The 24,875-nt window shown below is 36.5% G+C and overlaps 1 protein-coding gene across 8 annotated transcripts in view; it reads right to left on the bottom strand.

The window, feature by feature from the left end:
• The window catches only part of C22H3orf67 (chromosome 22 C3orf67 homolog), a 257,850-nt gene extending 233,225 nt beyond the window's left edge, over window positions 1-24,625 (bottom strand). For all 8 annotated transcript variants that reach the window (XM_013973669.2, XM_018038302.1, XM_005695771.3 and 5 more), the window contains exons 1-4: window positions 24,233-24,625; window positions 21,245-21,334; window positions 18,707-18,800; window positions 10,578-10,650 (exon numbers count right to left, since the gene is read on the bottom strand). In XM_013973669.2, coding sequence (XP_013829123.1) covers window positions 10,578-10,650; window positions 18,707-18,800; window positions 21,245-21,334; window positions 24,233-24,253 — 278 coding nt within the window. In that variant the 5' untranslated portion in view covers window positions 24,254-24,625. The remainder of the gene's footprint in view (window positions 1-10,577; window positions 10,651-18,706; window positions 18,801-21,244; window positions 21,335-24,232) is intronic.

Below are 24,875 nucleotides of genomic sequence, written 5' to 3'. Positions count from 1 at the left end.
TTGTCTTGTTCCTGACTTTAGTAAAAAATAGGAAGTGAGAATTGCTAATTATTAGAGAAAATGCAAATCAAAACCACAATGAGGTACCAGCTTCACACTGGTTCAGAACAGCCATCATTATTAAGTCCACAGTAAATGCTGGAGAGAGTGTGGAGGAAAGGGAACCCTCCTACACTGCTGGTGGGAATGTAAACTGGTGCAGCCACTATGGAAAACAGTACAGAGATTCCTCAAGAAAATAAAAATAGAACTGCCATATGATCCAGCAATTCCACTCCTGGGCATATAACCAGACAAAACCATTACATAATTTGAAAAGATACATGCACTCTGTGTTCACTGCAGCAATGCTTACAATGCCAAGACATGAAAACAACCTAAAAGTCCAACAACAGATGAATGGATGAAGATATGGTGTGCGTGCACACACACACACAATAGAACACTACTCAGCAATGGCATCCCACTCCAGTACTCTTGCCTGGAAAATCCCATGGATGGAGGAGCCTGGTGGGCTACAGTCCATGGAGTCACTAAGAGTCAGACACGACTGAGCTACTTCACTTTCACTTTTCACTTTCATGCACTGGAGAAGGAAATGGCAACCTACTCCAGTGTTCTTGCCTGGAGAATCCCAGGGATGGGGGAGCCTGGTGGGCTGCCGTCTATGGGGTCGCACAGAGTCGGACACGACTGAAGTGATTTAGCAGCAGCAGCAGCTACAAAAAAGAATGAAATAATGCCATCTGCAGCAACATGAATGGACCTAGAGATTATCACACTAAAAGTAAATCAGAAGGAGAAAAACAAATACATATAATGTCACTTACATAAGGAATCTAAAACAAGGCACAAATGAACTTATCTATGAAAGAAACAGATTCGCAGACACAGAGAACAGACCTGTGGTTTCCAATGGGGTGGGGGAGAGATGGACTGGGAGTTTGAGATGAGCAATGCAAACTATCCTATATGTATAACTGAATCACTTTGCTGTACACCAGAAACTAACACAACACTGTAAATCAACTATATTCCAATAAAATAAATTTAGAAAAAATAGGGAGCTAGGTAAGATCTGTAGATTCTCCATAGTAACAGAAACTTGAGCCACTAAAATGTTTTAAATGTTTTACACTAAAACATCAATTTCTAAAATACAGTGATTTTACACTTTACAAATCCCTGTTTATGCTATATCAAGAGTCATATTTGGCTTTAAGCAATGCTGAGATATTTTATTTCCCACCTTATAAATCAATATTTAACCTTAGAAAAAAATGGCATGGTAATATCTGTGTATATCAAACAGAACAGCTGTTCTTACTTACTGCTAACAAATGCAACCAATCCCCAACTATACATAGCACTGTCATTGTTTGAAACAGCTTATTGTAACAGCTTTTTAAGTATGAAATGGATATAAAATGCAAGATCACTAGTCTGTTCCAATAAATCCCACTGCTGGGCATACACACTGAGGAAACCAGAATTGAAAGAGACACATGTACCCCAATGTTCATCGCAGCACTGTTTATAATAGCCAGGACATGGAAACAACCTAGATGTCCATCAGCAGATGAATGGATAAGAAAGCTGTGGTACATATACACAATGGAGTATTACTCAGCCGTTAAAAAGAATTCATTTGAATCAGTTCTGATGAGATGGATGAAACTGGAGCCAATTATACAGAGTGAAGTAAGCCAGAAAGAAAAACACCAATACAGTATACTAACACATATATATGGAATTAAGGAAGATGGCAATGACAACCCTGTATGCAAGACAGGAAAAAAGACACAGATGTGTATACCGGACTTTTGGACTCAGAGGGAGAGGGAGAGGGTGGGATGATTTGGGAGAATGGGAATTCTAACATGTATACTGTCATGTAAGAATTGAATCGCCAGTCCATGTCTGACGTAGGGTGCAGCATGCTTGGGGCTGGTGCATGGGGATGACCCAGAGAGATGTTGTGGGGAGGGAGGTGGGAGGGGGGTTCATGTTTAGGAACGCATGTAAGAATTAAAGATTTTAAAATTTAAAAAAATAAAAATAAAAACATTAAAAAATAAATAAATAAATAAAAGAACCCCCTCCAAAAAAAGAAAAGGGCAGACTATTGGTTTTAATTAAAGCTCTTGGGAGTTCTATTATGGGCTTATAGTTTTCATCTATGTGCCAAATGTGGTGCTCCTTAGTTTTAGTCCAGGGTTGAAAATATTTATTTGCATAACTTCTGCTCATATAAACATGCTGAGAAAATTCAAAAGAATTTACGTCTCCTTCCCTAATTTCTCTCGCCTTCTTCCTTCTTGAAATAGTTACCATCCTGCTAGGAGAGGTGTTTCTAGGAGAAACACACTTTACAGGTGGCAGGGTAAATAAAAGTCTCCAAAGAAAAAGCTGCTTCCCCACCTCTTTTCAGAGATGAGTACCATGGAAATTTCATATGGACTGGAGACATGCCCAACTTGTCACAAAATGTTTCAGAAGAGAAATTAAAAAATTTAATATCCCTGCATCCATGTCTGAATTTAGAGATATAAAAGTATAAATTAATATTTATTGAACAATTACCACTTGGCACTATCCAGTTTAATTGTCATAATTACTCAATAAATAGGCATAAATATAATCATTGTACAGGTGAGGCTGTAACACATACACGAGTCTAGTAACTTGCCCAGGTCATCAAACTAATACATGGTATAGCCAGTGACTCTCAGGCCCATAATCAGATCTATCTCAGGGCCTTTGACTTTTGCCCTGATAGTGGATAAGGCAATCATTTAACTGTATAGTGCTTTAACAAATGTATGGCCTTTTATGATGATGTTATAGAGGATTTTACAGAGGAATGACACTTCCAAATATTTATATATGTGCAATTTTTTCTTGCTAACATCTTATTTAGCATGCATGCATCAGAATGCATCCAGATTATCTACAGAGTACTATAAAATAATTTAGGAAATGAAAATGAACCAAACTAAGAACCAAGAGGATAAGAATTCTCAAAGAACATTTATTTTACAGATAAAGACCCTGGCATCTGATTTATATACCTATCACATGTGTTATCTAAAACTTCCATATAAAATCTATTTTAAGGCATGCAAATTTAATATATGATGAAAGTCAGTATGCTAAGTATCTTAAAGTGCTCTCTTTACTAATGCATGTAACAAAATATACTGATTATGCAAGCACATTTAATTGGATATAATTAAAATAATGAGATTTAAATACTGATGATTTTAAAAAGAAAAAGACAGAAGTTGGAATTAGCCATGAGATGCATTCAAAATGTTAATGAAACTTACAGTGTCATTACCATTTTAAGATATAATACTAGTAGTTTAAAAAAGAGCAACCACTGGTCATTTTTGACCGGTTCTATACACAGCTTAGAGATATAAGTGACAAAAAAATATTTCATTGGATAATAGGAGACTTTTCGCTTGGGTAACACCTTTTTTAAACAAATAACTTAGGAGCTATTCAGCAATCACTATTTTCTTCAAAGGAAGGCACCAAAATAACCAAAAAAGATAAGAAAGTAAACTTTCCACAGGAAGAGTTGTGCTTGGTACATGGACACAATCTCAAAAGCTCTCACCAATGTCATTCTGACCTGAAATGATCAAAATTTAGGCATTCTCTCAACTCTGGCGGCTTTAAAGTGGTTGAAGACCAGTGACACGTGAAAAGAACAGGCCTGCAGCTGTGAGGCCATATTCACTTTTCTTAAAGTTTCAAAAGACTCTGCTGTCTCCAATATCACTGAAGAAGTGACAGTAGGAGTAAAATTCAATAGGGTATAAGAACCTGAAATTTCTATTACATTTCTTCTCTGAACTCTTTGTCTAGCTCACTAATAACAATACAGAAAAAGCGATGTAAGAGTAACTTTCATTAGATTATCCTGAGGCTAAAGCTTTTTTTTTTTTTGTAGAATGAGTATGCTTCAATCTTCCATTTTACTGATACAGAAATTGAAAAGGAAACTTTGAGATGCATTTGAACCTAAATCTCCCAAGATTTCTTAAGGGAAGAAAAAAAAAATCTAGTATCACCGATTATCTCTGGCAGTTGTAAGAATGTTCACATTACCATTTACTAAAGAGGAAACAGACAGAATTTAAGTGTCTAGCCCCAAAGCATAAAACTAGAGGATAGAGCAAAAGGACAAGACAAAAACTCTGGAATGGGCATCATAAATATTAGGCTGCATTGGATTCTTGGTTAAAAATCATTAAACTCTACTTAGACACAATTTTCAAATTCAGAAAACTGCAATGAAGACATCACAAAGGATAAGCTAAAATTCTAAGGACTACGGACACTTTTATGGGTCTTTCTCTCTCTCTTTTTTTAAGGAATCTACTCTATTAGATTCCAAATGAAAGCAGTACTCCAGATAGCTAATGGCTCAACACATGAAAACTTCTGGCAATAATATTCCCTAGGATCTGCAAGCTAAGAATCTCAACTTCTTCAAGATAGCACATGATGCGCCCACCAGCTTTCAAAGTGTTTTCATCCCGAATATTGAAAAAACACTGGTTGAGCTGAGTGAAAATTTAAAAAGTAATGTCAATTCACCAGAGGCATTAACAGCACAAAATATCTCTCAGAATTCATCAAGATAATGACAAAATCAGATAGACAAAGGAATTAATGCAGCTCAACAATATTCAGTAAAATGAATGCAATTCCTGTTCAAAATGTAATATTCCAAAATCATTTAGTGTGATTGGCAGCATCAAATATAGTGAACCAGATTTCTATTTCAAGATGCAGTTGGTTCTCTTCCAATAACTCAGGTTCTTGGTACTCCTCCTGTGCACCAGATGTCTGCCCCCAGGCTCTGAAACATCTAACAACCCTCACAGGGGAGTGCTGGCTTCCTACTGCCATGATGAAATGTATGGAAAAGACCACAGAATGAAAAAAATCCTTAAAAATCTGTTGTTTATGAAATCATTTAACTTCAGGTCAAAGTGAGACACAGGTACACTAAACACTTTGAAAATGAAAACTGCAACTGAGAAATAATCAAGTCGAAATGAGTGGTTTATTTGTAAAAAGCAAGAGAGGATATTTTCTTTTGTGGGTTTATAATGAAAGAGAGAAGCATGTGAGAATTCTGTTAGTTTAATGCTAAATATACTGTGTGCTAACACAGTAAACACACCGTTTACATACAAAATAAAACGTACTTTGATAATTTCTAGTCAGGTTATGAAGCTCTGAAGCCACCTTATCCACAGATACAGGATTTTTGAATAATATAATTTATGTATGTTAAAGAAAAAAAAGAGGCCTAGTCATGAACCAAAGAAAAGAAACAATAAAAAAGAAATGAAGTTGTTTCTTATCTCTCATTTTCTGGGAAAAAAGTATAAGAAAGTATTAGCTTATTTTGAGATGTGAAATATTAAGTAAAAAATATCTGAGTAAAATTCTTTCTTTATTTTCAAGTATTTATCTCTTAAAAGGGTAATTACAGAAACAAGAACAGCTGAGAATGAAAGAATCTAAATAAGATATACAAGTCTAAGCACTTTTATCTTGTTCTAAGATTCAATTAAATATCCCTGCTACATATGTTTGTATGTATAGTGAGAAAGAAAATTTACAAATATGGAGGCATGATATACTGCGGCAGAGCACAGGTTCTAGATTCAGACTCTAAGTTTGATTTCTGGCTCTAAGGTTATTGGTTTAAGTCAGTAACCTCTGGCAAATTCCTTAACCTTTCCAGACTTCAGTTTCCTCAATGGTAAAATAGAGGCAAGATTTATGGCTATTATTCAGGCTTATTTTGGAGATCGAATGAAAACAATTAAAATGCTTAGAACATGCCCACTATATAGTAGTTCAGTCCAGTATATAATAGCTCAGTAGTTTCCAACTCTTTGAGAGCCCATGGACTGCAGCATGCCAGGCATTCCTGTCCATCAACTCCCAGAGCTTGCTGAAATTCATGTCCATCAAGTCGGTGATGCCATACAACTATCATATATAACATATGTGCTGGATATATTACATTTATAATATGTAATAAAACACTAGTATATAATAAGTGTTTAATAAATATTAGCCATTATTAATTTATGTTAATTTTCTTATTTAATTCTTTTGACAAACCTGTGAGGTAGGAATTATTACTCCCCTCCCACACCTGAGGCAAGTTTAGGAACTTGCCAAAAGTCCCATTGAGATAAAGCAGAATATGACTCTGGATCTGTCTAGTTCCAAGCCAGTGCTCTTACTTTTACCTAACCCATCACATGTTCCCTATGCCTGGCTCTTGTACCACTGTAACATTACAAAGACGTACTTAAATTGCTTTTTAAATGGTTTCTCACCCTCACTGAAGACTATATGAGGACAGAGACTAGGTCTTTTATACTCCTCCACTCCTGCCCACTCATACATATTTCAGAGCTTTTGGGTAAGACACTCTTTTAGGTGCTAGAATATCACGGAACTCAAAGACCATCCAAAATGACAGATAATCAAATAAATATACAATTACAAACTGGTATAGTTGTAGTGAAGGAAAATATCAAAGTGCTAGAAAACAACATAAGATTTATTTCTCATTTATTTATATCTCATAAGACTTATTTTTCATATAGCTGACAACAGAGCAGTATGGGATGAGCAAGGAGAGGTGAGAAACCAGAGCATATAGGAACTATAAGGATCTTGGAGCTTGTCCTTAGTACAGTGAAGATTCCAGTTGGTTTTTAGAATGATCACTTTAGTTGCAGTATAGAGATTAGATTGGAAAAGGATAAGAAAAGAATCTGGGAAATCCACTCAGATGCTCTATGTAACAGTAGATCAGGGGAAATGTGATGGTGGCTTGGGACCAGGAGGGTAGTGAAGGTGGGAAGAAGTAAACAGATTCACGGTAGAGTGACATTCCCATGCCTATCATACTGTATGACAGTTAACAGTAATTCAGTAATTTGTTGACTGACTAATCACAAGGGATTCCTCAAGCAGAGCTGTTGCTGGTTCTAAGGCATCCATTAACTCACAGATGTATGACCTTCTCCTGAGTTGTATAATCACCCAGTGAACATGAGATACATAGGAAGATGCTGAAGAAATGAGTATTAAATATATACACCATCTGGCAAGACTCTGCTTGTGAAAAACTCTTGATGTGTAAGTGTATCTTTGTGAAACAAAATGCCTCTCCCATTTTGACAACGAAAAATTTTAGAAGTCAAATATCTTTCTGCTATGTGACTTTCCAAACTTGTTAGAGATATATATTATTTAAAATGGCCTGGAGCTATGCTGCCAGAAACACAGTAACACTAAGCGTGCTGAAAGAAAGCCCTTTCATTTAAGGAAAATAAAAAGCTGTAGTTTGAAAGACAATCAAGACTCATTACTATACCTTCTTTCTTGTAAAACATGGGCTCTGTCATTACTTTCTAAAATAGCAAAAATATTTTGACTGTCTATAAGCAACAAATTCAAATGTGGAGTTAATACATTTTCTTATAATCTGATAATTTCACAGGGTCAGGATACAGAATGTTTTCCCCATTTTATTTAATAATTCTGACCTTTTGTCCCAGACATTTATTTTGTGAAAACTATAAAACTAAAACCATCTAGAAAATCCAAATGTTTGTCCACGTGGCTATAAGAACATGAAACTCTATGATTATAGTCAACATCTGACCATTAGTTCTATCACCCATGAAAATATTTTCTCATCCTTCAAGTGCATTAATCACATGGTAACAAAGGGTCAGGCTTTTTATATCAACTGCTCTCTGGCTAGGACTAAGGTAAACCTAAGATACCTACTACTTTCTCTAATTAAAGCCCTAATTATTATTAACTTAGTTAAAACAATATATTGCTCAGGCCACAGTGATAAGCTCAAGTGTTTGGGGGCACAAATAAAGCATAATTTTGCTTAGGAAAAGAGTGTTCATCCACAGAAGATTCTGTCCTGAGGTTCAGCCAAGTTTCCTGCACAACTTTGATCAAAAGGCTAACTACCAGCATCCCTACCAGTGCTTCTGAAGAATCTCAATGTATAGGTGGTAGAGATCAGGAGAATAAGACGGCTGGACTGTATTTCTATGCAAGGAACCTAACAACCTTAAAAATAAAATACAGTATGCTCACTTCTATTTGGTAGGAAACCACTTTCCTCTACAATGAATATAAAGCTTTATATGGTACACTGTACCTTTAGAATGTTTTTAGAGTCTTGAAAATGGTTTTTCTGCAGAACTAGAAAAAGATACATAAGAGCATCAAATGCTGCTTGGTCTTGTTACTATTAGAAGTAGTTAAAAGAATCTTGCTGACCATGGCAGATGATAAGAGAAAATCTTAGAAGGTTTCTGAGATTTAAAGTTGAATAAAATAAAAACATAAATTGTTCCATCTATTCTTCATCATTCCAGAAAAAAACCTATGTGTCATTAGCCAAAATTCATATTTTACCAACACATGCATCCATTATTAATATTTTAACATAAAAAGAAATTAATAACCTCAAATTTATATTAATCTCACTTAATTAAGAAAGCTCTTCCTTCTCCTTGGTCTGCACCAGTGTATCTAGTACAAAATTAACTTCATTAATAGGAAAAGTCACTTATTTCAGCAGGGGAAATAAAAGACTAAAAATAAGGCTTTGACCTTGGACAGTTATTAATTACAAGGAAAAATTAGAAAACATATACACTAAATATAATGTATAATTGAGTCCCTAAATAATATTCCATTCTGAGTATAGAAATTAAATGTTATTTTCATTCTCAGAATTATATCAGATAACAGGTAGCTCAACTGAGTAAAATTTGTATATTCTTACTTTTGCTAAACAACTGGTTCATAGCAAGGCCATTTAAAACAAATATATCCCAAGCCATCTATATGCAAACAGAAAAACTGAATATATCTCAACAAAAGTAAGTAACATTAAGATACTCTACATAGAAAATCCTAAAGATGCTACCAGAAAACTATTAGACCTCATCAATGAATTTGGTAAAGTTGCAGGATACAAAAGGAATATACAGAAATCTCTTGCATTCCTATACAGTAACAATGAAAAATCAGAAAGAGAAATTAAGGAAATAAACCCATTTACTACCATATCAAAAAGAATAAAATACCTAGGAACAAACCTACCTAAGGAAACAAAAGACCTGTACTGTGAAAACTTAAAACACTGATGAAAACCGAAGATGACACAGATGGAAAGATATACCATGTTTTGGGGTTGTGTGCTGTGCTCTGTAGTGTCATTCTTGGATTGGAAGAATCAGTACTGTCAAGATAACCAAACTACCATGACAATCTACAGATTCAATGCAATTTCTATCCACTTATCAATGGCAATTTTTTAACAGAACTAGAACAAAAAATTTAAAATTTGTATGCAAACAAAAAAGACCCCTCATAGCTAAAACAACTCTGAGAAAGAAAAATGGAGCTAGAGGAATCAGAATCCTTGACTTCAGATAATACTTCAAAGCTACAGTTATTAAAACAGTATGGGACTGGCACAAAAACAGAAATATAGATCAATGGAACTGGGTAGAAAGCTCAGAGATAAAGCTATGTATCTATTCTCAATGAATCTATGAAAAAGGCAAGAATATGGAGAAAAGACAGTCTCTTCAATAAGTGGTGCTTGGAAAACTTTACAGCTACATGTGAAAGAATAAAATCAGAACATTCTCCAACACCAGACACAAAAATAAACTCAAAATGGATCAAATACCTAAATGTAAGGCCTGACACTATAATACTCTAAGGAGAAAACACAGAGTAGAACACTGACAAAAATCCCATCAATATCTTTTTGGATCCACCTGCTAGTATTATGAAAATAAAAACAAAAATAAACAAAGGCGACCTAATTAAACTAAAAGCTTCTACACAGAAAAGAAAACCATAAACAAAATGAAAAGACAACCCAGAGAATGAGAAAAAATGTTTGCAAAGTGACCAGCTATGCAAACAGACCAAAATATGCAAACAGTTCATGCAATTCTATGTCAAAAAAGCCAAACAACTCAATCAAAAACTGGACAGAAGATCTAAACAGACATTTTTCCCAAAGAAGACATATGGATGGCCAAAAAGCACATGAAAAGATGCTCAATATGACTAGTTATCAGAGAAATGCAAATCAAAACTACAATGAGATATCACCTCACATCAGTCAGAGTAGCCATTATCATAAAGTCTACAAACAATAAACAGTGGAGAGGGTGTGGAGAAAAGGGAAACCTCCTACCTTTTCAAATCATAGGCTCTTCATTATTAAATTCAGGATCCTTTGATATTTTCTTAAACAGATGAAATTTGTTTTCTCCCCTTAGGGAAATGCCAGACTACAGTATATCCAGAAATACTATTAAATTAGTTTAATTACTTCATGTCGACTTGATATGTCACTGCTCTTTAATGCAAAAACTGCCAGTTGTAATTAATGACTCTTAGCACTGTGTCAATTGATCAAATATCTAATACACATAAAACATTAAAAGAAGTTCTATATATCTTACAGCAATTCAGTAGAGAAGTCTTGTCCCAGGGGTATGTAAATCTGAAGTACAAGAAACCTCTGGATCAGTCCAACTAAAATGAAAGGAGGAAAATATACGTTTGTATGTCCGAATCATTTATATGTACATATAAACAAAACAATCACATGCCATCAATATGCTGAAGCTTTTATCATTTCAATAATATACACAATTGCAAGGGCACTATCCTGAGTTCCAATTTCACTACAAAAGAAAAAAAAATGATGAAATCAAATCCAACTCTAACAACAAATGCTGTCTTTTAAAGTCCCATCTGTGGGCTTGGTGAAATCTTTATGAAAATTTATAAAATAACACTTTTTTATTTACTGTTTTTATTAGGTTGCAAGAAAGCGTACACATTCAATACACACATATAAAACTGAACTATAGGTTTTCTCATTAAGGTGGTCATAAAAGCATGTAGCAATTATTCTGACAATTTTAACTGTATTTAACAACTTAACAAAAAATAATAGATCAAAAAAATAGTTGATGAGCCATATCTAGTTCATATGGTTTTAAATGTGTCTAAAATGAGATGGATGGAGGAACATATTTTCAGTTAAATACTTTTTGTTAATTTAAAATATATTTAATTTAATGCTCACAAATTAAAAACTTATAGCTTTTATTCCCCATCACCAGCTTCATCTGAATTAAAAATACCTGGAGAAAGACCTATGGCACTTTTGATAACTGAAGTCTACAACTGCTTCAAAAATATGGGGAGGGAGGTGGGAGGGGGGTTCAGGATTGGGAACATGTGTACACCCATGGCAGATTCATGTTGATGGATGGCAAAACCAATCCAGTATTGTAAAGTAAAATAAAGTAAAAAAAAAATCAACTGATTTTGTATTACCTCTTCAGACCTATTCACTTAATTCTTTTCCTCTCAGCTTTTGAACTTTCACTTGATATCTCAATTATGATGCTTTTAAAGAATGTTTTAGTATCACTTCCTCCTGAAACATGACTTCCAGGAATCTGTTTTTTCCCTAATATGGAATGTTGCTTAGGAAGTGGAGATGTCTTGATACAATTGTGAACCTCTCCTACAAATTTAACAGTATAAGCCAATACGTGGAGAAAACACTTCAAGAAAGGTAACTGGTCTAACATGAATGCTGTTTTCTATTCATTCCAACTTAGTAGACTTAACATATTTAAGTATTTTAAAGTAACAATTTATATTTGGATAGTCTACATATAAAAACATTCTGGTTTAGAATTCTTATGTTAAATTTTTTACAACATTCCATTAAATAGTGCCTATATTTTACTTCAAATCTAGTTTCTAAGTAATAAACATATTTGACCAAATGTGCTTAATATTTTAAAAATCAAACATACAAGGATAAATTGTACTTAAAATACTAAGCTGCAAAGAGTCATCAGTAAAGGTAACAGTCTCTGATCTTAGAAAATTCTCTAGGAATCAGGTTCTACCACATTTATGGGAACAGACAACAAGACAACTAGAGCTCTGGACCACAAAACCAAAATCAAATACCCAAATGAGGCCAACTTAAGTAAAAGACCATTAGTCAATCTCTCTCATGTATCTTCCATTGATTGGCCCTACAGTATTTTTTCCACTGCAGAAAGGCCCCATAAAGAGAGCTGAGAGAGCACTGGGATAAATGAAATCTCTCTTTACAAAAGGTCCTAATTTATGTCACAGATCTCACTGAATCAGCAACTGTTCTCTTCAAACACAAAGAGCTACACACATAGGGCATTTCTGTATGAACATTTTTAGATATGAAAGATGCTTGCCCTCAAAAAAAAAGAAAGTATTGTAATTCAACTCTCTCACATATAGAAGCCCTAGTTTCCAAAAGGCTTCACTTCTAAGATTAAAAGAAGTATGACAATACCATACGGTAATGATCTGACAAAGAAAAAAGTACTCTAATAACATTTGACAGACACTGATCCTGTGTGTCAGAAATGCTAAATAAACTCTATAGCAACATTTTTTCTTCCAGTGGCTGAGTAAATTTAAACTGACTCTTTAGCCAAGTAAATTTAAACTGACTCTTCATGTCTACATTATATTTAAAATCACTCTAAGCAATCCTGGAACTATTGTTAAGTCAGAAAATGCCCATCAAGTACATAAAACTCATAAAAATTCACTTTTTTACTGAAATATGCAGGTTTCTGCAGTTTCATAATATGTTCTCTGCCCAGGACAAAAGCTACCTCTACTTTTAAGAGGTCAGATCCTTTCTTCTTTTGGATAGTGGTTTTACAGTTGTTCCATTACAGCAAATCACAGTTGTATACCTCAACATACACTTTGCAAGTGTTCTGCTGTCCAAAGTGTTGGGACCAAACACAGTGCAGTAACCTTTTGTAACTTGCTAACAGTAACTTGAAGGTACTTCCTGATGCTACTGGAGTCCTGACACAGACAGGACTCTAAAATGCACCTTAGCTGCTGAAGCACAGAAAACAGGAAACAATTATGGCTTCATAATGGGTTATTCCACACCCCTTGCGCACATCAGAAAACCTGTTTGGGCCTTTTTACTTTTCATATGTAAAACTGGGTTGATAATTTAGGTTTACCCCTCACAGAATCATTTGTGTAAATCAAATGAGATCTATCATTCAATAAAGATTTATTGGGCATCTACTATGAAAAAGACTCAGTGTTAAAGCTTTCATAGTGAATAGGGCAGACATGCTCTCTGCTCTCTTGGAACTTACATACTAGGTTTCATGAAGGAGAAGGTCACATTGCTATGAAAGCCTATATAATCCTGAGTCATTGGGAGGAAGAGGATGATGAGTGGAGGTTTTCTTGTAGAAGTAACAGTGGAGTTCAATTAGGAATAACAGCAGAGATTGACTGGGCAAGGAAGATAGGGGCAGAGGAGAGGAAAAAATATCAAATAGAGAGGGAATACTCACAAGCTGGAATCAAGATTGCCGGGAGAAATACCAATAACCTCAGATATGCAGATGACACCACCCTAATGGCAGAAAGTGAAGAGGAACTAAAAAGCCTCTTGATGAAAGTGAAAGAGGAGAGTGAAAAAGTTGGCTTAAAGCTCAACATTCAGAAAACGAAGATCATGGCATCCGGTCCCATCACTTCATGGGAAATACACAGGGAAACAGTGGAAACAGTGTAAGATTTTATTTTGGGGGGCTCCAAAATCAATGCAGATGGTGACTGCAGCCATGAAACGAAAAGACGCTTACTTCTTGGAAGGAAAGTTATGATCAACCTAGATATCATATTCAAAAGCAGAGACATTACTTTGCCAACTAAGGTCTGTCTAGTCAAGGCTATGGTTTTTCCAGTAGTCATATATGGATGTGAGAGTTGGACTGTGAAGAAGGCTGAGCGCCGAAGAATTGATGCTTTTGAACTGTGGTGTTGGAGAAGGCTCTTGAGAGTCCCTTGGACTGCAAGGAGATCCAACCAGTCCATTCTGAAGAAGATCAGCCCTGGGATTTCTTTGGAAGGAATGATGCTAAAGCTGAAACTCCAGTACTCTGGCCACCTCATGCAAAGAGTTGACTCATTGGAAAAGACTCTGATTCTGGGAGGGATTGGGGGCAGGAGGAGAAGGGGACGACAGAGGATGAGATGGCTGGATGGCATCACTGACTTGATGGATGTGAATCTGAGTGAACTCCGGAAGTTGGTGATGGACAGGGAGGCCTGGCATGCTGCGATTCATGGGGTCACAAAGAGTCGGATACGACTGAGTGACTGAACTGAACTGATAGATTAGATTAGATGAACTTAAAGGCCTAAAGGACTGACAGGAGAGACAGAAGGGGAAAAGGAGTAGGGGTATGTCTGGCAAATAGTCAGGGACATGGGGCCAAAAGCCCCGTGAAAGATACAGATCATCCTAAAATCAACAGGAAGCCACTCATCCATTCATTCAACAAAGATCTAGTGAATGTTTACTATGTGCCAGGCACTGTTCTAGGTGAACAAAGTGGACTAAGTTTCTGTGTTGGTAGGTCTTAGTTTCTGGTGATGGTGGAAAAAAACAATAAAAGAACATACTAAAAAGCAAGTTCAAGGTGATAATTATTGTAGGAAAATGGACAGCAGGGTACAGGAGATCAAGAATGCAGAAGGGATACAAAGCACAGGTTGTAATTTAAGTATGGGCAAGCATGGTCCTCACTGAGAAGATGATACTTTATTTGGTGAAGGCCTGAAGGGGAGAGAGTGAGCCATGTAGCTACTTGGAAAAAGAAAGCCCTAGGCAGAGGGTATGGCTTGTGCACAAGTGCTAAGGTACCAGACTGTGGCTTAAAACAGCAAAGAGACCTGTACGATGGAAGAGAGTGAACAAGGCAAAGTAACAGGAGGTAAGATCAGAGTTAAGAGAACATCAGATACTACAGCGCCCTATAGATGTTTGGGTTTTACCCAGAGAGAGATGGGGCATTTTCAGCAGAAGAGTGCTTGATTTAAAAGTATTGGTCTGGCTGCTAAATTGACAATGGACTGTGGGGAGGCAAGTCAGAAACAGAGACTAATTAGAAGGCTACTGCAATACTGCAGAAGAAGGCAATGGCACCCCACTCCAGTACTCTTGCCTGGAAAATCCCATGGACGGAGGAGCCTGGTAGGCTGCAGTCCATGGGGTTGCTGAGAGTTGGACATGACTCAGTGACTTCACTTTCACGCATTGGAGAAGGAAATGGCAATCCACTCCAGTGTTCTTGACTGGAGAATCCCAGGGACAGCGGAGTCTGGTGGGCTGCCATCTATGGGGTCTCACAGAGTCAGACACAACTGAAGCAACTTAGCAGCAATACTGCAAGATAATGGTGGGTGGCAGCAGGGAAAGTAGCAAGAGGCAGTCAAACTCTAAAACTAATTTAAAGATAGAGCCAACAAGATTTTCTTGATGGTTAAATGAAAAGAAGGAAAAAATTAAGATGATTTAAGATTTTTTTGGGCTGAGCAACTGAAAGACAACTTGCTAACAACTGAGATGGGGCAGTCTGCAGGAGGAACAAAAATTTCCAAGGTAAAGCTATCCACGTAGAAATGTCAACAAAGCAATCGAATATACAAATCTGGAGTTTGGGACACAAGTCAGTGATAAGAATGCAAGCTGGTACACAGCAGAGATGAAATTTAAAGCCATCAGACTAGAGTCTGAAACTAAAGAACTAAATGTAGTGTTAAGAAGGTCAAAGACTAAGTCCAGAGGCATTGCCACATTAAGTTGGGTTGGAGAGAAGAGGAAGAACCACGAAAGGAGACAGAAGAAAGACCAGTGAAGTAGGAAAAAGAAAAACAAACAAAAAATCCAGGAGTATGGGCATCCTGGAAGATGAGTGGAGAAAGTACAATATATATCAAGTAGAGGATGTCAATTTTTGTCAACGCTGCTGCTAAGTTGAACAAGACGAGCGCTGAGAACTGGCCACTGGATTCAAGAAGAGAAAGAGCACTAGAAACCTCGACAAGAGCGCTGTCAATAGAGTGGTAAAGTCAAAGCCACTGAAGGGTTTTAGAAAGAGGAAATCGTAAGAAGTTTATTTCAAAGAATTACAAAAAGTTAGGGCAGGGGTAGCCTGAGGGGAACCTCATAAAGATGACCTCATCCACCAGAGCAGCTGAAACTTAGATCAACACACAGCTTCAGGGATGCCGATCCCAAGACACACACCATTTGCTTAAGATGTCACAGGCAGAGAAAAGTATGGTTTCAAATATAAGCCTCAAATAGAAAGTCCCCAGGGAGACCATCCAAATGACAGCTATTTACATGTAATAGAGTTCCTTTTCATATGGGCATCGCTGTATATATATGATACACTAAGTTAGGGGTACAAAGTAGACGATGCAAGAGTTCTGTCATGGAGAAACACACAAGCTGATAATCACATCTTCCTTTATTTGACAATATACAGTTTAAAAAAAACCACTCTGACATATTCAGAGATGCTCAAATATAATTCAGAATATTACTATTAAAATTAAAATTTTAAAATACTGAATTTCATTATTAAAATTCCTTCATAGGTACTTAATACAGTAGGAAATACATATGAAGTGTCTAATGTTAAGTTGGCAAAAATAAAGTGGGGTTTTACTCTTAAAGTAGGAATACAAAATGGTAATTGAACTTATTTTAGAATCCTTAACTTAAAGTCAATTCTTTATTCAAAGCATGCCATTAAATTTAAATTTAACCACAACAACTTCACATAGGTCATTTTATAGAAGGGAAAATAATTATAAGTTGCTATTATCAAAAATTCCAAATAATTAATCTTAAAGGCATTAGTACAGGGCAGACTATATAAACTGCTTCATTTGTTACAGGGCTGTACATGCTACAGAAAAAGATTAATTTTTAATTGCAGGACACTGTACAAGAAATACATTAAAAGATTTTTCTTTCTTCAAGTTAAAACAATCATCTTTCCATTTTTAAAAAGCAATTATAACACATTAAATTTGTTTTATTTCTTAAAAAAAAACATAGATAAAAGTAGGCAAGGGGAGCTTGTCTTTAATCACTGAGCCTGTGTTAGAGGAGCAATCTTTCTCAGGGCCACCCGAGAAAGGTTACTAGAAGTGATTTGATTTTGTCAATAACATCATCATGGGCATAGATGCTGAAGGCATCAAGGGATGTAGAGGCCAACAATAATAAATAAAAAAGAACTAAAATTGGTTTAGAGCAAAGTCATGTTCCTGAATATCAGATGTGTTCATTTACAGTCAATAGTCTTAAAAAAGATGGTCCATGTTTCTTGTTAAAAATAAGACATTTTCAGACATGTTTCCATGGCTTATCTCAGTTCACGTTATTTACCAGTACAGATTTATGGAGAAATTTAAAAAAAATCTCTGCTATTAAAAAATGCAAACTATGAGGAAATCATGGTTTTAAAATGGTAATAAACTAATAACAATTACTTTAACAATGACTATCCCTTCTCTTTGAAGTTGTTTTTTATTTTATTCAGAAAGATACCATTTTAAAATAAATCATCTTTCAACTATAATTTCTATGGCTTGATTTATGTCTTAGAAATCTAAAATATGCATGTAGTAGCTTGAAATAGTAGATAAAACACAGAGTCTATAAAGGTTTAGAAAACAGGATTAAAATGAGAAAATCAGATACCAAGACTAGGTCTTTTCATAGTTCATGGTACACAACAGGTATTCAATAAATGTTCTTAATGAAAGAAGAAGTAAATAATGAATGTAAAAAATAACTGATTACCTACACTGGTTAAAACACAATAGATGAATACAGGACAAGGTTAATGAAAATATGGTTAATCATTTTGATAATTTATACTTCTTAAATCACATCAGGGTATGCAGAGCCTAATTTTGTGGCAAAGCATTGAATTTTAACCCCAGTTTGGCCAACAGTTAGGCTTCTGATCAGAAATTTAGGTGATTGCTCAGGGTTCCTTCTGCTTTAAACCACTATTCCTAATTCCCAGAACAGATAAGAATTGAAATCTATTTTGGCGTTTTTTGTTAAATCACATACTCATATCTTTACTTATTAGATATGAATATTTCTAAAGGTATGTAAGTTGATATATTACTAAGTAAGCCTTATATAGTATTTCACATATATTTCCCCTCAAAAATCAATTCACTATAAGAACTCACGAGTTTATTTCAAAGTATAGCCTTAACAACCTGAGCTCTTGATGAGGAATCAACCTTAATGTGTTCATCCATAAAAGACTTATTTGTCAGGATTAAAAGAATTTAAAAAAAAAAAAAAAAGAATTTAAAAAAATGAAATGCTTAGAAAGTCACTGGCACACAGTAAGTGCTTAATAAACATCATTACTATTCTAATGAAATAGTCTTATACATATTTTGTAATTTAGAAGGTTAAATAATCTTCTAAATCTTCTTTAAAATAGAAGTATATTTCTAATAAACAATGAAGCAGAATCTTTTTCAAAAGCCTGGTATAAAGTTACTGTTTAAATTAAAAAAAAAATCTTATTACTATACATCAACAGACGCCAGTAAAAGCCAAACTTACATGTCTGTTTATAAGACTTAAAAGTTTCACTTTAAGCATCAAATGTTAGGCTTCAATGTTAAAAATCTTACTTACGGATTTGCTTATTCTCCTTTGGTAACTGTATTTTATTTGTTTGGCTGCTGCCTTCCAGTACAAACACAAAACTTTTAACTTCTTTATCAAATTCCTACAGAACAAAATTGAACACAGTGGTAATTGTGTGTTTTATTTGACTTTTATTATAAAATTTAAGTAGCAAGCCCATACAAAAAGCCCCACACTCAAATGACTTAAAAATAGTCCCAGGTCTTAATGATGCTGCTAAGACTTGCTGGGAATTGGAATACAGAAGCCACACTTAGCTACTTGGCAAATTCTCTTCTATATCCAGACACTCTTTCTCCAAATAATAAGTTTTCTAATGTCAGGGATTCCCAAGTTAATAATTTAGAGTTTCCAGAGTTCAGGTATCCTTCCCCTCTATAATCAATGTATTTCTGTCTAATAGCACAGGCTGAACATTGCTCTTTGTTAACAGTACAATAAACCATCTAAATTATGTTGTATCTAGTCTGGAAGTTTCTTGGTTTCAAGCCATGGCTCATATAGAATTAATCAGTGCCTTATTTTACTGGTCTTCTAATGTGAAGTTCCATACATCATTTACTTAATATCAGTACAAACTAAAGTGTTACAACCAAGGAAGGTTATCTAAAAAACAAACATAAACAACACACACCTGGATGTGAAAAACTTATTATACATGAGGATACAATTTCTATCAAAGTATTAATGCAAATTGTTATTATTATTTTTTAATCTTGAAGCAAATTTCCAATCTTTAAATACAAAGACCCCTTTTCCACAAAGAAATCTTCATATATCCTCTTCCTTTTGATACATGTTTTAAAAATACACTGTAACCAATGGTTGCTAAGGATTAAGTAATATTTAAATAAATTTGTATTATATTTAACACAATAACATCTCTCATGTATTTGCAATGAACATAGAGTATATTATTTATTTCATCTGCACACATATTGGGCATACACTAAAACCTTTTAACAGCTTATCAAAAGCTTCAACGTGACCACAAACCCTTCTGTAGTCCAGCCCCTGCCCAGTTTTTCTAATTTCATCTCTTGCTTCACACTCTCCTCCACTCTGCATCCTAACCTCTAGCCTTCCAGCAGTTTCTTAAAAATTCTAAGTTCTCTCCAAAGCAAGGACTTTATACCTGCTTTTATCATTGTCTGAAATTATCTCTCTACCAGCTCCATCTGGTGCCCAGTTAGCTAGAGATCAAATATTATTTCCTCAGGGGACCCTTTCCTGACTTCTCTGCTCTATACCCTCACAGCACCTATTTACTTTCATTCATAGTAAAAGCTATAAAATTTTGAGCAAGTCACTTAACCTTATCATGCCTATAAGATAAGCATAAGTGTACTTTATGAAATACAAGGTTATTGTACAGACTATATAACATGTAATTTGCTCAATCCTATGGTTGGCATATAGTAAGCACTCAATTAACAGTAGTTTAAAAAACTATCCATAGTATAAAGTCTCTAGAAAGATATTTTTCTCTCAACTGTACAAGAAAGAAGAGAAAGAGAAAAAGGGAAGGATATGGATTTTTAGGTCTGGTGGTCAAGAGGCTGAGGTAGTTCCTATCTGATATTATTGGTTTTCCCTGTGAAATGGGGGGTGAAGTCTTCTGGTAAATGAGGGAGGAGGGCCTGTCTTGGGGGTGGGTTGGGGGTAGGGGGTAAGGAATTTATGGCTAGAAACCTGAAAGATACTAGAGAAAGAATCATTTTAGAGACCAGGAGAACAAGATTAGGTTCTTGAGCTGTTCATACTTAATCCACAGCATTAACAACCTGAAAGACTATAGATATTTTCTCCAAAGGTATTGTGAAGCCCACATGCAGACACAGGAAAGAGATGTGATCAGGAATTCAGAAACAGTTGGCATTTCCTAGACAGGCATGATGAAAGGAGAAGGAACAGGGCATTCAAGGTCTTGACTGGGAAGTGACTGAAATTTTGGACATGGATTCTGGGCTAGAGAGAAAAAGAAAGTGAAGACAGACTAAGTGAGTAAGTAGGTAAGTAAGTAAATCAACCTAAACACTGAGAAAAAAGTAGAATGGTCAATGGCCTAATAGTCACAATTAGGTTGAAGAACAAATAGAGTGGGAGTAACTAGGCAAGCAACATTAAGAATCGAAGACTTAAGGTCTCAGGAATTTCAGAGGCCATGCAGTTTCAGTGAGAAGGTACAAAGTGTGACAGACGGAAACAGTGCTGAAGTAGAGTGGAGAAGGTCATGAGAGAGGAAGTCAAGAAAATGAGAAGCCCAGGGTTTGAAGATTTTCCTCACAGATATTGACGTCGCCTAAACCAACAGCAGGACTTGACACGTAGAGAAGGGCTATGAGCTGTGTGCCAAAGTCTTCAATGGGGAGGGGTATCTCAAAGGGCTGTAGCCAGGAGTCATGAAAGGGTTTTGAAGTGAATGAACAGATAAACCAGTTCTGAAACCTTACCAAGTCCTTTTTGTTATAATCTTTAGTCTCATTTCTTTCCCGGATTTAGCTGGCTTTAATTTCTAACACTTACTTTCCAAATCACAGATGGACTGCCGAGGATCTTCCATTTTGCTCCAGGATTTTTACCCTGGGCACTAAAGATTTCAACAAATGCACCTCCCTAGGGTGAAAAAAAATTTTTTTAATTGCAGTGAAAGACAATGCTAAGAAGGAGGAAATAATATCTACCACATAGTCTATAACCACTGTTCTGGGAATCTGTCAGTAAAGTAGATCTGAGAGGAAACATTATCCTTGTTATTATTCCTTTATATCTTGGGTGTATCTAAGCAACAACTGTTCTGATTCAAGTCACCTCAAGTTAATAGTTTAAGAAATTTTTTTTGAAAGTAAACATTAAATAAATTTCAAGCTATACAAACTTTACAATCTCTCAGTGTAAGATTCATTTACTTAATGTATATAGTTCATGCTCACAAAATATTTTATTCAATACACACTAAAGGGTCAAAACTCAACTCTCAGGCAAGGCCAATCAAACTGGATAATTATCTCCGGCTACAAGCTTTTTAGTCACACTAACCTGATAGTTACCAGTTCTTCCATTTATTAACTGACCTTGGAGATACTTAACCTCTTGATTCTCCTTCTGTAAAATGGGTTGTCAGATTACACAGGACAGTAAACATAAACCACCACATTCAGGACCTTGCATAGAGCTCATCAGTACCAATAATGATTATTCAAAAAAAAAAAAAAAAAGGCAAATTGAATAGTACTGGGTCAATTAAAAAAAGCTTGAACTTGGAGAGGGAGGGATTCTTATTTTAAGAATTCCTATACGATTTTTAAAATATATTTAACACAATTTGGTGATCTACAAAATATGTACAAAAAAAGAGATTTCTATAGACATGCTAAATGTTCCCTATTGTAATCCTGAGAACATGGAGGGACATGCTCACATAAAATCATGAAACACATTACTGAATGTCTATAAGCTTTAATTATAAAAGACAGGCATTATAAATGATTGTCTCTAAGGAAGAGTTTACTGAAAGAAACTGAAAACCTGAGCATAAATATGATTTCTTTTATGGCCTGTTAATTTATAAGCAGCAGATAAGCAACTGTCTGATTTTCATAAAGTGTATAGCTTTTAATTTTTCTCAAATACAAAGATATTTTTGCTTCTGTGTTTTAACATACAATCACTTGAAGCTGAGACATTTAATGTCTTCTTGAGCGAGTGTTATGTGCAAACTGAGGAAAAGAATTACTATAGCTTCTGAAGTCAGGGTATATTTCACTGTGAATTTTAAATGTGAGGAAGTTTTTTTTATTTAAGAGAAAAATCCATATACCTGAAGAGACAGAAAAATATACCTCCCCTGTGCCCATTCCTTTCTGCTATCACCTGTTTCCCACAGTGGACACAGATTTTTATAGAACAATATATATTTTACCTATGTTAAGCGAAAGAAGCTCTCTAAAATTGTTCTAACACATTTAATGACATCAAATGTAAAAGAAGAGAACTGTGGAACACTCTGAGGAGACTCGTAAGAAGGCAGGTAGTATATGGTGAAAAGCAAACAAAGCTTGGGGCCTTTCTTGACAGTCCAGGAGTCTCCGCTTCCAACGCGGGGGGCACCAGTTCCACCTCAGGTTGAGAAACGAAGCTGTCCCGCAGCAACTACTGAGCCTGCGCACTAGAGAGCCTGGACACTACAAAAATCATACATTTGCTTATGCGTTGCTTATAAATTAACAGGCCATTAAAGAAAATCATATTTACGCTCAGGTTTTCAGTTTCTTTCAGTAAACTTCCTTAGAGACAATCATCTATAATGCCTCTCTTTTATAATTAAAGCTTATGGGCATTCAGTAATGTGTTTCGTGATTTTATGTGAGCATGTCCCTCCATGGTCTCAGGATCACAGTAGAGAACATTTAGCATGACTATAGAAATAATTCTTTTTTGTACATATAGATCTCCAAATTGTATTAAATATATAAAAATCTTATAGGAGTTCTTAAAGTAAGAATCACTCCAAGTTCAAGCTTTTTTACCCAGTACTATTCAATTTGCCCTTTTTTTGAATAATCATTACTGGTACTAATGAGCTCTGTGTTCACCCAGCGCAGCCAAAACATAAAAGCAACGAAGAAGTGACCAGCAGAGGACTGTTCCAGCACAGGGACAAATTTGTTCGTAACAGCAGTACTAAGATGGCAGACACATGCAAAGTGTAACCTCAGGTACAGGTAGGAGGGCAGGAGACTGGAGCCAAGGAAGAGCAGGGAGATGCCCAGTGAGGTGAGAAAAGCTGGAGAGCTTTGAGAACTATTCTGGGTAGGCACGGTGACTGAAGAGCCAGAAGCAGTTTCCCTCAGTGTGTTATCTGGACCACCTGCATCTGAATCAACTGCGGAAAGGTTCTATGAAGGTAAATTAACTATTCCACCGACAGAGATTCTGATTCACTCTATTTGAGGGTGAGGATCAGGAAATTCGTATTTTTACACGTACTCCAAATAATCTTAATGCACCGCATGTTTGAGAATCACTAACCCCCAGTTTGGGGCGGGGGGTAGAAAATAGCACATGGCCAAAGTGCTTATGCTCTTTCTGGGCTGAACCCATTCATGCATTCACTTATTTCCTCTCTTCTCAATAGCGTCCGAGTTACCAGAGTGCCTCAAAATTGGTAAAACTCAAGATTGGTGGGTCCTGTCCTCCAGTTTCTGGTCCAGGAGGTCTGGTTGAGGGTTTAAGACTGCATTTCAGTCACAAACACAGGCATCCCTACACCCTGAGAAGCACGGAACTGTTGAGTGAACAAAAATGAAATCATATCCCCACACAGATGCCTTTTTTTTTTTGGTGAGGGAGGAGGGTCAAGAGCACTTACCCAGTGATTCCTTCCTACCCCTAAAAAGACAGCATTATTTGGGGATGTGGGGTAGGGAGTGGGTGGCTGAGAGTTGTCAACAGAACGTGAGCTACCTCACCCGAGACGAGAACTAGACAGGATGGACAGCCGTTTCGGGTTACCTGGTACTCATTTTTGAACATTCCCGTAGGGGGCCCAGGGCTTGAGGGGCACGGAGTTCAGGGCTTCCAGAAAAACAGCTCGACACAGACGGCTGGAAGTCGGCGGGAGGGCGTGAAGCTCGGGGCCCGACGGCCAAGGAAGGGCTTCGTGCTCCGTCGCGACTCCCAGGCTCTTCTCAGCACTTAGTCAGCTCCACCTCAGACCCGCGACCCGAACCATCACGGCCCAGCCGCCAAGGTGCCCGGGTCTGTGACGGCACAGCTCCCGGCGGTAGCCGGGGATGAAGTGTGTGCGTAATCTACGTGACGGGACGCACAGACGCCGAGCCTCGGACAACCGCCCGCCCGCTAGCCCGGGAAAGGAGAGCGCGTTCCCGCCGCCGTCCCGCCCCCGAATCCTCTCGGAAAAGGGCGGGGGCGAGAAGGACGGACCTTCCGACCGCGCCCATTGGCTCCCAGTAGGCGCCAGCGTGTGGCGCTGTCTGAGCGTCACGCCGAGGGACACGTGAGACTACGCAATGACGTAGGCGTTGCCTAGGCAACCGAGGGTCTCCCGCGGAAAGGGTGGAACGTCCAACCTGATACCCTCACTCTGGTCAGGTAGTGATTTGTGTCTGCAAAGATAAGTGAAAACTTAACCTGG

The sequence above is a fragment of the Capra hircus genome, chromosome 22 (genome assembly GCF_001704415.2).
Source record: "Capra hircus breed San Clemente chromosome 22, ASM170441v1, whole genome shotgun sequence".
Classification (NCBI taxonomy): domain Eukaryota; kingdom Metazoa; phylum Chordata; class Mammalia; order Artiodactyla; family Bovidae; genus Capra; species Capra hircus.
Note: the sequence above shows the minus strand (reverse complement) of the source record. Positions and strands in the feature narration are given on the sequence as shown.